Consider the following 13541-nt stretch of genomic DNA (forward strand, 5'->3'; position numbering starts at 1 on the left):
CTGTAACTGGGTAAATCGTCAATCGGCTCAGGTAACTGGGTAGTCGATTAATCGGTTTTTTAATAACTAGCGGTTACTGGTTGGTACTGGTTATCCGGACTGTAACTAAAATTTTAAAAAATTTGGTCTTTTTAGCCTGATTTGGGTATTGGGCATAATTGATACTTTTTTAGCCATGTAAAAAAATATTTTAACATTTTAGGCCTAATATGTTGGCCTAAGTTGGAATGGAAGTAAAAGTGTAAAACCTTAAATTTTATTATTTTAGTTTTTTAAATAAATAGATACATTTATATATATACACACACACACACACACACACCCAATTACCGGTTATAACTGGTTTTAATATTTTCTAAAATCGATAACCGTTCTGGTAAGGCCGATTACAGGCCGATTATAACCGACCAGCTTTACACCCCTACAGTCTAACATCTTCACCGAATCCATACTTCTTCTCTTTTTCTTTTTTATTTGTTCTTAAATCATATTTTGTGTATTCTTTTTCTTCTTTCCTTTTCGCACATGTCACAATTCTCAACTTTCTTAAAGGTTGAACATGTGGTTTTCACATGTTAAAAACACTTATCAATTTTAGAAGCTGGTTTGTAAAAAATTTCTTACAAATCAATTTATAAGAATTTTCTATCCTTATAATATAAGCTTTGCATATCATCTGTCTCTAAAATAAAATTATTAGGGTATGTTTGTGGTTTATTCGAAAATTGACATCAAGAGAAGATGATTTGACTTACCTTTTTTAAAATGATGCCAACTTTTACTTTCAAAGATGAAAGGGTGTGTTTTTTCCCTGCAACTTTTACTTTAATTTGCACCGAAGAAAGCCAGAAAAAAAAAAAAAAATAAAAAATTCTAGAACATTGAGTAGGCTATGAGAAATGCTGCTTGCACTTTTAAATTCACACACTCTCTCTCATTCTGGCGGTGAAATATCACTATTAAATTTTGGATGTATTATCATTAAATTTTAGGATATATTTGACTATGTGGTTTTAAATTAAATTATAGAAAATAAATCATTTGAAGTTGCATTTTTTTAAAATTGTCATTTGTAAACGTAGAAAATTTTACATTTTAAATCTCAGGCAATAAAGTGTTTTTTTGAAGACACAAATTTAAAGGTTAAATTATGATTTTAAAGGATAAACTGCGATTTTGTCAAACACTGAACTGCGTTTTTAAAAAATTACGTTTTCAAATTTCAAATTTTATAATCGCAAATCCAAACATATCCTCAAAATCAATTTTGACCGCCGCATTATAGAGTTTATACTTAAAAATATATGGACTTATTGACTTAGGGTCCATTTGGATTTGCGATTTCAAAAAGTGCGATTTAAAAATAATGATTTTAAAATATGCAATTTGAAAATGTGATTTTTAAAAACGCAGTTAAGCGTTTGACAAAATTAAAGTTTAGTTTTTAAAATCATAAGTTAACTTTTAAAATTCTGCGTTTTAAAAAAAAAAAATTATATAATCTGTATTTTCAAATTGTAATTTTTTTAACAATGCAATTCTTAACAATTTATTTTTTAAAATTTAATTGAAAATTATATTTTTTATTTACAAAATCACAATTCTAAACGCATAGGTAGAGTGAACTAACATTTCCAATGGGTTATCGAGTAATCTTGATCAGTTTTGTACTTTGATACTATCTCCGGGCCGGAGTAGAAACCATATATGTTTGGGCTGACATTGGGCCAGTCTGACAGATATAAGTAAACACCAACCAAAAATTTCAAACGTCTTTCCCAGCTTCCAACCACCAGAAAGAAAGAAAATGAGCAAAACGCTTTCTTTTAATCCGTTAATTCCATTGAAAATGCAAGTAATCCCTCCCCAATTCCCCGCCAAGAAAACCAGAACAAAATCCCTTTCAATCTCCGCCCGCCTTCAAAATCAACAACAACAACAACAACTCAACCTCTCCGTTCTTCGCTTCACTCTCGGTATCTGTGTGTGTGTGTATATATATATATTTATCTATGATTGATGTATGTATATGGTGTATAATCTAAGTTGTGCGGTGTATGTGGGGCTTTTGGGTTTCAGGGATACCTGGGTTGGACGAGTCCTACTTACCCAGATGGATTGGTTACGGGTTTGGTTCGCTTCTGGTTCTGAACCATTTCGTGGGTTCTGATTCTGCTACTACCACTCCAGCTCAGCTTGTGAGCAAACCCTATCTTTGAGATTGCCTTTTGTTCGAATTCTTTGTCGGGCTTGTCCTGATTTTCTCATTTTGATTTTGCGCTTTCTGTAGAGCACAGAAGTTCTGGGCCTTTCTTTGGCAGCATTCTCCATTTTTATTCCTTATCTTGGAAAATTTCTTAAGGTAATTTTCTTATAATTTTGCTTTGCGTTACTTTATCATCATTATTCATTAGTTGACGATTTCAATTAAGGTTTAGAAACGGTTCTGTTTTATAATAATTTCCTTATTATGCACGAACAGGATCAGGATCCTCTAGAATTTCTAGAGTATTCTATCTGGTAGGTTTTCTCGAGTCCCAACCATTGTTTTTAAGTGAAATGGGTGAGATTGCCATATCAACATTTATCACCTCCTCAGTATTTACTATATATATATATATATATATATATATATATATATATATATATATTTTCTTCATATTTTTATGTATTTTATAGATAAATCAAGACTGACATGGCAAAATCTTAACCATTAATTTGAAAACAATAGTTGAGATTTAAGAAACCTACGTGCTAGGATACCCTAGGAATTCTACAGGATCTTCATCCTGCATGAACAAGTTCCTTAGACCTTTGTTAACATGTTGTACTTAATTGGCTTGTTGGAGAGACTTTCAATTTAGAGATATTTAGGGCTTCAACTCTTTTTGGTGTTTGTGATACTCCTGAACCAAATTGTTAAGACTGAAATTTTTGTTAAGCAGTGTAACTTTATCTCACTCATCAATTGGGAATTGAAAATGACTTTCTTAGAATGTTATCTTCCTTTATCTTTAGAATTCCGATGAGGACTTTCTTGGATAACAGAAATTCATAGTGTTTTTATATGCCAATTTTTTTTATTTTTTTTATTTTTTGCGCCAAGCCATTAACTAGTTTTGCCAATAATTTGATTAATGGAATGGGGTATGTTGAGAGATTGAACATAAAATCCAAACACTTCACTTACCAGAAATTCATAATAATTAATAGTTATCCATCCCCACCTAGAGCTGTGTGCATGCTATGCCTACCCAATATCTTTGTAAACCTGGTTATGTGGAAAGTTTTGCAGGGTGCAAGTCCAGCAGATCAAGCAACTATTCCTGAAGGCACTGAGCAAATATTTGTCATGTCACAAAATATATCAGATACTCAGAAGGAGGACTTGGCTTGGGCAACATACATCTTGCTTCGCAATACAAACACCATAGCTGCGGTATATTATCCCGTGATCATGTATTGTTTATGGAATCAAACACTTAAAAAAAGGGCAGGGGGAGTATGGATTATATACTAATCAAGTCTTGATGAGAACTGAATGATATATATTATAAAGACTACAATCCATTATAAATATGGATTTTTTTTTCTTCTTTCAAGTTATCAATCGTTTTGAAGCATTTATTGTCTCATCTTTTCAGTTAATATCGATTCAAGGTGAATTATGTGCACGTGGCTACTGGAACATACCAGAGAAGGTGTCAAAAGCAAATATACTTGATTGGTTTGAGGGACAGATTGAAAGGATTGGCCTAAAAAATCTAAAGGATACCCTTTATTTTCCTCAGAGTTCAGGTAATGATGAGTTGATAGTTAAAAAAATAAATAAAGTCACTGAAAAATATTACCTAAATTTTCTACTGGATCTTGTTTTACTTGACTTATTAGTTAAATAGACATGGTAGAAAAAAAATAAAGTCAGATTCTTACAAGGATAATAAAAGTTTATCTTGAGCTACAAACACAATTTATGAGCAAATTAAGATGATTTGTCAAGCACAAAATATTAAGTTCTGTTCGAACAGGAATTTAGAGTTAACGGGAAGGTTTTATTTGTTCTCAAATCTTAAAGATATAGTTCCTTCTTCATTTCAAATTTATGTGGGTTGGTGAAATCCTTTGCTTGCTAATGGTCCGTATTTTCAGAGTGTAAAACTATTATGCTTCTCTCTGTGGATTAGCTTTTGTTTCTTGAATGAAATTCTAGATTCTGGTCTTGATATATTCTGTTCAATCCTAGCTTATTGACTGGGAAGGAGGGTTACTCTCATTGGTACAGACAATAAAACTGGAAACCGTCTAGATGTCAAGCCTTGTTTGTTAGGTTTCCTAATGGTTATTCCAGATACTTGGGTGTTGTCTTCCTAAAATAGTGCTCTCACCTATTTCCTAAACCCAATAACCAAGGTTTATGAAGGGGCTATAGGGTGAATAGGTTTGTTTCGAATTCGAATAGGATTGCGTCAAGGTATGTTTTCCCAAATGTTGATGGCTTGGAGTTCCCCATCTTTGAAGAGAAGGAGAGGTATGGGGATTTTTATAAAAAGAAGAGACGGCCTACCTAAGGTAGGGGCCTGAACACGATTACTATCTTTCTACTAGGGCCCTCTCTTTTGGAATCTCCCCTGCTCTTTTGTGACATTAGTAGGCCATACAAAAATTCGTAGTAAGGGAGGCATACCTTCTTTTATCATCTCTTCAGATAATACAAAATACAGGCCCATTAGAGGCCCCTTTGATGTGTTTCTCTCTCAATTTTGAAAATAAGCTAAAGCTGAGGTTGGAAGGAGATGGGTCTATTACCTTCGGATTGTTAACCTTGTTCTATCCAATCAACTTTCAACTTCCAACTTCCAATCATAAGGCACTACAACCCTGCACTGCCTGCCCTCAGGCCAAGGGTTATCAGCTGCTATTTTCTATTTCAACTACAAGTTTTTGTAATCCTTTAAAATTACTTTATTCGGATGTTTGGGGTCCTTCCCCAACTCTTTCTTTAAATGGCAATCATTATTCTGTTTCCTTTATTGATGCCTTTACTAGGTTTACTTGGGTTTATCCTATGCAATCTAAATCTGAAGTTATGTCTATTTTTCACAAGTTGCAAACCATGACTGAGCGATTACTCAATACCAAAATTAAAAGTGTACAAACTGATTGGGGTGGCGAGTATCACCCCCTCAATACATATTTTCAATCCACTGACATTATTCATCGTGTTTCTTGCCCCCACACCCATCAACAACAAAGGTGTGTTGAAAGGAAACATCAACATCTAATAGAGACTACATTAGCTCTTCTAGTTGATAGTTCTCTCCCCAAAACCTTTTGGGATGAAGCTTGTCTAGCTTCTTGTTACTTAATAAACCGGATGCCCACTCCTTTGTTAAAAAATATCTCTCCTTTTGAAAAACTCTTCTCTCGGGCCCTAGATTATAAGTTTCTAAAAGTTTTTGGGTGTGCTTGCTTTCCTAATCTTAGACCCTACAATTCCCATAAGTTTTCTCTCAAATCCAAACAATGTGTATTCTTGGGATATAGTTCACACCATAAAGGCTACAAATACTATCATCATGAATCTGACCCTATGTATATTTCTCGTGATGTAATCTTCCATGAGAATGTTTTTCCCTTCCTTCAAAACTCATCAAAGTCAGTCCAATCTCCTTCATATTCACCTACTTACAGCTCCTCTCTTCCAATTAACAATATCAGTGTCTCGGATCCTACTTCCCCTCCTTCATCTTTAAATACAAATTCCAGCAACTCTCACTCTCCTACCAACTCTTCCTCAATTCATGTAGAGCTAGATGTTCTTACTGTCCAATCACTGGACATGACAACTCCTAGACTTCACCCTATGCGAACCAGATCTCAAAACAATGTTAGATAGATCTGGCAACTCATAGATGGTACGGTTCGATATCCTCTACCTCGGGCTTTACTCTCAGAATCTGCACTTCTTGAACCCACTTGCTTCTCTAATGCTGTCAAGGTCAGTGAATGGCGTAATGCCATGCAAGTTGAATTCAATGCTCTCCTAAAAAACCGCACATTGTCCCTTGTTCCTCCACAGGCAGCCATGAATGTTGTAGGCTGCAAATGTGTGTTTAAACTCAAGCGCAAGGCTAATGGCTCGATTGAACGCCGCAAGGCACGATTGGTTGCAAAGGGATTCCATCAACATGCGGGTCTAGACCATGGTGAGACTTTTAGTCCTGTGGTCAAACCGACTACAATAAGAACTGTTTTGTCAATTGCATACTCTGCAGGTTGGACTATCAAGCAAATCGACATTCAAAAAGCTTTTTTGCATGGTATCTTGGCTGAAGATGTCTATATGGCACAACCACCGGGATTTATTCATCCAAATCACCCTCAACATATTTGCGAATTGCATAAGGCAATTTATGGACTGAACAGGCCCCCTGGGCCTAGTTTTCTTGCCTCAGTGGCTAGCTAATCCAACTTGGTTTTCTTGGATCCAAAGCAAATTCTTCTTTGTTCATCTATGATACAGCTGCTGTTACTATGTATCTCCTCATCTACGTTGATGATATTATCATCGTTTCTTCAGTCCCGAGTGCCATTGATGAGTTATTACAACGTCTATGTCTTGACTTTGCAGTCAAAGACTTGGGAAACCTACACTACTTCCTTGGAGTGGAAGTCCTCTCAATAAAGGATGGTATCCTGCTCTCTCAACAACGGTATATTAGGGACCTATTACACAAAACCAACATGGAGGATGCAAAACCAGTCACTACTCCCATGTCCTCATCCTCGGTTTGTCAGCATTCACGGGTGATCCTATGGAGGACCGATCTTTATACCGCAGCACTGTTAGATCTCTACAATACTTGTCCCTTACTCGTCCAAACTTGGCGTTTGCTGTCAATCGTGTTTGCCAATTCATGCATAGACCGACAAAACTCCATTGGCAAGCTGTCAAGAGGATCCTTTGGTATCTCAAGAATACCATCACTCACGGGCTGCTACTGCAGAAGACTACTTCAAATTCTCTTCATGCTTTTTCAGATCAGAGTGGGTAGGTTGCCTTGATAGTCGACGCTCTAGAGGAGCTTACTGTGTTTTCCTTGGATCCAATTTAATCTCTTGGAGTTCGAGAAAACAACCCACAGTCTCTCGGTCATCCATAGAAGCTGAATACAAATCCGTCGCAAACACTGCAATCGAATTACTTTGGATACAATCCCTTCTACGGGATCTCGGCCTTCAACTTCATTATCCACCAAAACTTTGGTGTGATAACATTGGTGCCACCTACTTGTCTATCAATCATGTTCGAACAAAGCATGTGGAAATTGATTTCCACTTTGTTCGGGAACTAGTTGCCGCCAAGTCGTTAGAAATTCTCTTCATTCCAAGTTTTGACCAGCTAGCGGATGTGCTGACCAAGCCTCTAGTCTCCAAACGGTCTCATCTTCTTTCTTCCAAGCTCAACGTTCGTTCACCCCCGCTGAACTTGCGGGATGGTATTAAAGCACAACACACGACTAATGTCTCTCAACTACTTAAAGAGTCCTAGTGGAACTCTTGATAGAGTATCCGGTTGCTAAGGAGATGTATTATGATAAGGTTCTATGTAATTAGAATACTATCTAGGTTGTGTATTAGATTAATGTTACTTATCTAGCTATACCCGAATACTAGGGATAAGATTTATCTTGTAATCATGGTTATCTTGTAACCTCTATTTATACTTTAATACATGCTCACTAGATGAGTAAGAGAGAAACTGAATTTATCAGTCACCGTGTTGTGAGTTTCTATACCTTCATTATTCCTACCAATTCCATGCTTTTAATCATTAATAGGTGCAGAAATCCCCCCCTTTTTTGGGTTAATAGGAATCCCCTTTTGTTACTTGAAGCAATAGTTGTTATTTGGGAAAATGACGTTGACCTGCTTTGAGGTTTTGCGAAATTACACTGTATTCCTGTATTTAAATTGTAAAAGAACAATCCAATCGATAACTCAGATAACATATTACTTGTAAGGTTGTAGTGGTTTTCTTTAGGCTGGTAATGACACATAAGTTTCATCTCCTTGTCATGTTGGTAAAATCAATATGATTCTATTTGTATGCATGCATTTTTCTATCAGTAACCAATAGATTTTTTTTTTTTTTTGGAATGCTGCTTGCCAGAGTGCTCTACGTCACTTACATTGTTATTACACAATAGTAAAGCTGCCTTATTTAGAAATTTTCTGTAGTTTTTCTTGGAACAATATAAAGGTTTGGTCAATATTCTAGATTCTGTACTTTGGGAGATGTTACCCAAGGGGACCCGTTCTCTCCTGGTACAGCCAGTCCTACAAGTTCCAAAACCTGGTGCCATTCAGATGGAAAAGATTGAAGGGTTTGTCCTGTTGGCTTCAAGCATGAGCTATGCATATAGCGATAAAGACAAAGCCTGGATTGGAGCTCTTGCAAACAAATTTGGAGGTAAGAGCTTGCGTATGGATTTGTAAGGAATTCAGAACTCATTACTGACTTGTTGAATCAGTCAGCAAGTTCTATTTGAAAGGTTTGCTTTCCCATTGCTGTGTGAATGCCAGTGTCATGGCGGGTTATGCAGTTGCCATCTGAAAATGGCTATTAGTTCTGAAGTTTAATCCACTATTGGCTAGTTTGGCACCCTTTCTAATCATATAGAAAATTAGCTGGTAAGCAACCATTTATGACTTAGCTTGAGGAGAGGGCTAAATGTCATAATCACTATCTGCTTTTAAATATTTTTCAGCATTAAAAAAATGAGGAAGAAAAGGAAAAAAGAAACATTATCAAAGCATATATCTCTTTGGTTTATAATGCTAATCGGAGATTAGCTTAGTAATTATAAAGAAGTCATCAACTAAGAATGGATGCTATTTATTTGATAATAAGGAAATCACTGTTCCTTTTAAAATTGCCAATATTCAATTGCCGTAAGGAAAAAAGAATGAAGACTTGGGACTTGTATAGCCAGTTGATTAAAGGGGCTCTTGTAAAATTTTGTCCCCCCATGAATTGAGGGCAACCATATGGAACCGAGCCATGTAACATATAAATTGCCACAAGTGTCTGCTTGGATTATAACAACTGTGTGGATATCTGAAAAAAGCCTTGATCATGTTTGAATGAACATTGTTGGCCTTATCATGTTGGATTCCAATCGAATACCACGAGCCTTTAATGTCTCTCAAAAGTTCAATGAATTACATTTCATTAAGAAACAGAAGAAAAAAGATCTTTTTACCCCTCTGCTATTTTGGTTATCAAATCTTCCTCTTTTTGAATTTTTGTTTTGTTTGCAGAATGATATGGTATGGATCAGCGATTGATCAACACCCAGGTTAAAGTTCCAGATTTTGGAGATAGAAGATGATGTGGGTTTCTACAAAAATTTCTCCAAGCCATACACCAGATTCTGCAAGAATAATGCAGAAAGAAAACGGCATTCTTACTTCGGAGATGGAGTAGCAGAATGGTTGAAGAAATCAAAAAGATAAAACGGGATTTGATTCGTTACCTTAAGGCGCACAACCTTTCTGATGGCCAAGATTAGGCCTGGCATGAGACATTGGACGTCAGTGATATCATGTTTAAGAGAGTAAATCTGTGGGAAGCAGTATTTATGCATTAGATTACCACGTTAATAAAGGTAAACCTTTTCAAGTCATTCTCAAAACCAGAAAAGAAAAACCACAGACGCACCTCTCCTGGGCCAGAGAAGTAGACTGTTGTACTGGAGGGAAGTCCTGGAAGGACTAAGCTATGCACTCGAACCCCATCTTCTCCAAGAACTTGACCCCTTGCCTTTTAAGGACAAAAATAAAAAAGAAAAAGAGCTATTTTGAATTATATGGGCTTCTGTTGAATGTTTCATATTGATTTGATTATATTAGTTCTGGATTTTCAGTCTTTATTTATTTACTTATTTTTGCATTTCCAAATTTGGTTTAACCTTTTGTTACACCCTAAGCCCGTTTAGGGTTAGGCACGTCAACAAATACCCTCCGCGTCTATGAGGGTTTTTGTTGACGTGCCTAACCCTAAACGGGCTGGGGGTGTTACACGTTTATAGTTCAATGGCCTATGTAAGTTTGAATGTCCCCAATCGACCCGTTGGTAGGACCTTTTTGTGACATGGATTCAATGGGGGAACAATATGAATTAATTCTTTGTTGGGCTTACCAGAACGTCAGTTGTAATATCTTGTCTATTGTAGATTTGGCCAAGATTAGAGAGGTTATTGGCAATCTGGATTGCATCTGGCGATGGAAGATCCTGGCAGTCAAAGATAACTTTCAAGTATCAACATACGCAACGTATTGCATGTTCCACTAAATGGGGGGGGAAAAAAAAGAAGTAAAATGATTAACATGACCCAAAGATAAATGTAAAAATGATTAACACGCCTAATGATAATAGTTTACTCGTTTTTTCTTGAGGCTTAAACATACTATAAATAGGCAAAAGTTATGACCCCATGCAACAAAATAAATATTAAAAAAAAAAGAAAGAAGCAAAATGATTAACATGACCCAAAGATAAATGTAAAATGATTAACACGCCTAATGATAATGGTTTGCTCGTTTTTTCTTGAGGCTTAAACTTGCTATAAATAGGAAAAAATTATGACCCCATGCAACAAAATAAATATTAAAAGTAATAAATTGATTTGAGTGTTATTATCATCATCTTTTTTTTGGTGCTCCATACTCAATCTGATTCTATTTTTCCTCTCATAATTAGTGTATTAAAAAAAAGGCTAAAAACAGTATCAAATAGTTAAATAGATATCCACCGAAATAAACGGATCTGTTTTACCGTTGCACTTGGCCTCGATTCCACAATTTCTACGTTGTTGTAGTGGAAGGAAGCTGATATTGCTCCTTGTTGAAGAAGTATAGATCCTATTGATAGAGTTGGCGCAACAAGACAACCCTGACAGTAGGGGAGTTCCAATGCAGAAATAAAATAAAATATAATAATAATAATAATAATGATGATGATGATGTGAAACTCAAATTTGTAAAGAGGAATAAATATTGAAAAATCAAAGTTGATGAACTTTTATAATCTCTCACCCTGTGCTCACCATGCTGGCTTTCTCACATAATGCAGACAATGCAGTTACCGTATCAGGCCGAATTCGAGGCACATAAACTACACTTTTCATCCCAAATGCTGTTGCCTAATATGATAAGAAATAAGCATAAGAATATTATAATTTGTCATGCTTTAAGTTTTCAAATATAAAATAAGTGTCCGTTAAAATAACAATTCATGAACCATATGTTGAGTATATAGGTGTGTGAATGGTTAATATACTATAATTGGAACCAAAATTACAGGTTTAAACTTTTGGGTTGAGTGATGTCTTAATATACTATATTATAATCTCATTGAAAGACTTCTCAAAGTGTTAATCTTTCTAACTAGTGGTATTAGAATTGATGGTGGTGTGCGGTATGGTGGGGTAACGCAAGGATGGACAAGGTCCATGGTGCAAGGATAAAAGGTGTAAGGTGCGGGCATGAACAAATAAGCATGACTTGGACAAACCCACATAGTACACAAGTGATTCTGGAGACGGCCTATGATGTTGATAAAAAAAATTCGATACGAGGGAGAGTGTGGCATTGTAGTGATGGACTCACACATGAGAGGGAAATTATTGAGTATACTTGTGTGAGTGTAAAAAGATTAAATTCTATATCTAAAAGATGTCACAAGTGCGAGTAGTTAATATAGACTAACTGAGCCTAAACCCATAGGTTTAAACTTTTGGGTTGAGTGATGTCCTAACATGTTATATTATTATCTCACTGAAAGACTCTATAATGTGTTAATCTTTAAGTAGTATTACAATCGATGGTGGTGTGTGCGGTATGGTGGAGTAGCGTAGGCACGGACAAGGGTCTCTGGAGCAGGGACAAAAGGTGCAAGGTGTGAGCATAGACAAGAGTCCTTGAAGTGATGGCAAAGGTTCATGGCACGAGCATAAAGGAAAGTCCTTAGAGTAGGGACAAATGTGTATGGCGTGGAGAAACCCACACAGCACACAAGTGATCCTGGAGATAGCCTATAAGATTGATAAAAATCTTTTGATTTGAGGAAGAGTGTAACAATATGATGATGGATTCATTCGTGAGGTAAAAATTGTTAAGTCTACATGTGTGAGTGTAAAAAGATTATTAAGTCACACATTGAATGAAGTTCCAAACTCATAGGCAAAGGTTGAGTGATGTTTCAATATGTTATATGATCTCACTGAAAGTCTCCTTAAATTGTTAATCTCCCTATCAATGATTCAGTTCTCCCTTTTCTTTTTCTTTTCTTTTCTTCTTTTCTTCTTTTCTTTTATTTTTTTTTTTATTTTAATGAAAATAGGAATTGGAGGAGATTTACCTGTTTCACATTTTCATATACTGTCGAAGGATCAGTGAAATCAATGACAACTCCTGTTGCTTTTGACTACCAAAATGCAATACAAGGTTAATTTGATTAACCCAAAGAGAGAGAGATCGAGAGAGAGAGAGGTCGGTTGAGTATATTACCTGAGATATGGAACCTAATACCATGGTGAGATCATTCATTATGGGAATTTCTAGAGGCTCTTCCATGTCACACACCTGCTTTAAAGAATGGAAAAAATATCAAAAGGAGGATGAAAAAAAGCAGAAGTTTCATGGAATAAAGACACCAAATTATAACCAAATTAGTAAAAGAAAGAGGAAACCAAACCCTTCCAATATCTTCTCCTACAAGATATGAATCCACTGCACCAGCCACCTCCATTCCTCTAGCTCTGGTCACTGCATTTACTGCTGCCCTGCCTATTTCTTTTGCTGCTCCATTTACAACAACCTATATATGCCTCACACGGAGATCGGCACAGAGAGATCATAGAGTTCAGAGAAGTTGGTTGAATTTTGGATGAATTAACAAAAAGAATCGAGCAGAAGAGAAATTGAAGTGTTACCTTGATATTACTTTGAGAGGGCTGCATGGAGCAAGAGATGGAAGGTGGTCTAGCTTTAATAAGTCGACAACTTTTGTAGACTGTGGGGTGAAATTGACAGCTCAAGGCTGCCATGGCTGCTCAAAGCTCTTCTTCTTCTCAGCCCAACTAGTTCTCTGTTCACAAGAAGATAAGCCCTATTTTCCTAACCATATATATGCTACTCTCTGTTATTGAGATAAGGTTTCTGGGTTTTTGACTTGTCTTTTTTTTTTTGGAGGGAAAAGCTTATTTATTTAAAATAAATAAATAAATAATGTATTTATTTTTATTTATTTTTTTATTTTTTTTTAGAAAAGCTTGGGGGCCTGGGGGGCCATGGACCCCTCAAGGCTGTACCTAGCTACGCCCGTGGATGAATGTTTTGTAGGTTTTCCTAGAAGCTGATACCAAGTGGCGCATATGCGGCAAAGGAGTTGGGGCAAAGTTGGTCCAAGTGAAGGAATAGAACATGAGAGGATTTAAATGGGCAGTAATTGCAAAGTTGGTCCAAGTGAACCTTCA

At 36.1% G+C, this 13541-nt stretch overlaps 2 protein-coding genes across 4 annotated transcripts; one reads left to right on the plus strand and one right to left on the minus strand.

The window, feature by feature from the left end:
- Nucleotides 1–1775: 1775 nt before the first annotated feature.
- On the plus strand, nucleotides 1776–9963 carry LOC133861786 (protein COFACTOR ASSEMBLY OF COMPLEX C SUBUNIT B CCB2, chloroplastic). 2 transcript variants are annotated; one of them, XM_062297594.1, is made up of 7 exons: nucleotides 1776–1976; nucleotides 2080–2198; nucleotides 2291–2362; nucleotides 3296–3439; nucleotides 3645–3798; nucleotides 8282–8473; nucleotides 9325–9963. In XM_062297594.1, the coding sequence occupies exons 1-7, from the start codon at nucleotides 1808–1810 to the stop codon at nucleotides 9327–9329; spliced, it is 855 nt and encodes a 284-aa protein (XP_062153578.1). In that variant the 5' UTR covers nucleotides 1776–1807; the 3' UTR covers nucleotides 9330–9963. The 2 variants fall into 2 exon arrangements, with proteins under 2 accessions (XP_062153578.1, XP_062153576.1); XM_062297592.1 differs by lacking the exon at nucleotides 9325–9963 and having other exon boundaries at nucleotides 8282–8742.
- On the minus strand, nucleotides 9068–13229 carry LOC133861785 (dihydrodipicolinate reductase-like protein CRR1, chloroplastic). 2 transcript variants are annotated; one of them, XM_062297591.1, is made up of 10 exons: nucleotides 12999–13229; nucleotides 12761–12883; nucleotides 12574–12648; nucleotides 12425–12490; nucleotides 11112–11207; nucleotides 10841–10957; nucleotides 10205–10297; nucleotides 9725–9826; nucleotides 9540–9626; nucleotides 9068–9437 (listed from the first exon to the last, which is right to left on the minus strand). In XM_062297591.1, the coding sequence occupies exons 1-10, from the start codon at nucleotides 13110–13112 to the stop codon at nucleotides 9405–9407; spliced, it is 906 nt and encodes a 301-aa protein (XP_062153575.1). In that variant the 5' UTR covers nucleotides 13113–13229; the 3' UTR covers nucleotides 9068–9404. The 2 variants fall into 2 exon arrangements, with proteins under 2 accessions (XP_062153575.1, XP_062153574.1); XM_062297590.1 differs by having other exon boundaries at nucleotides 9068–9626.
- Between the last annotated feature and the right edge of the window lie 312 nt (nucleotides 13230–13541).

The sequence above is a fragment of the Alnus glutinosa genome, chromosome 2, assembly GCF_958979055.1.
Source record: "Alnus glutinosa chromosome 2, dhAlnGlut1.1, whole genome shotgun sequence".
In the NCBI taxonomy this organism is placed as follows: domain Eukaryota; kingdom Viridiplantae; phylum Streptophyta; class Magnoliopsida; order Fagales; family Betulaceae; genus Alnus; species Alnus glutinosa.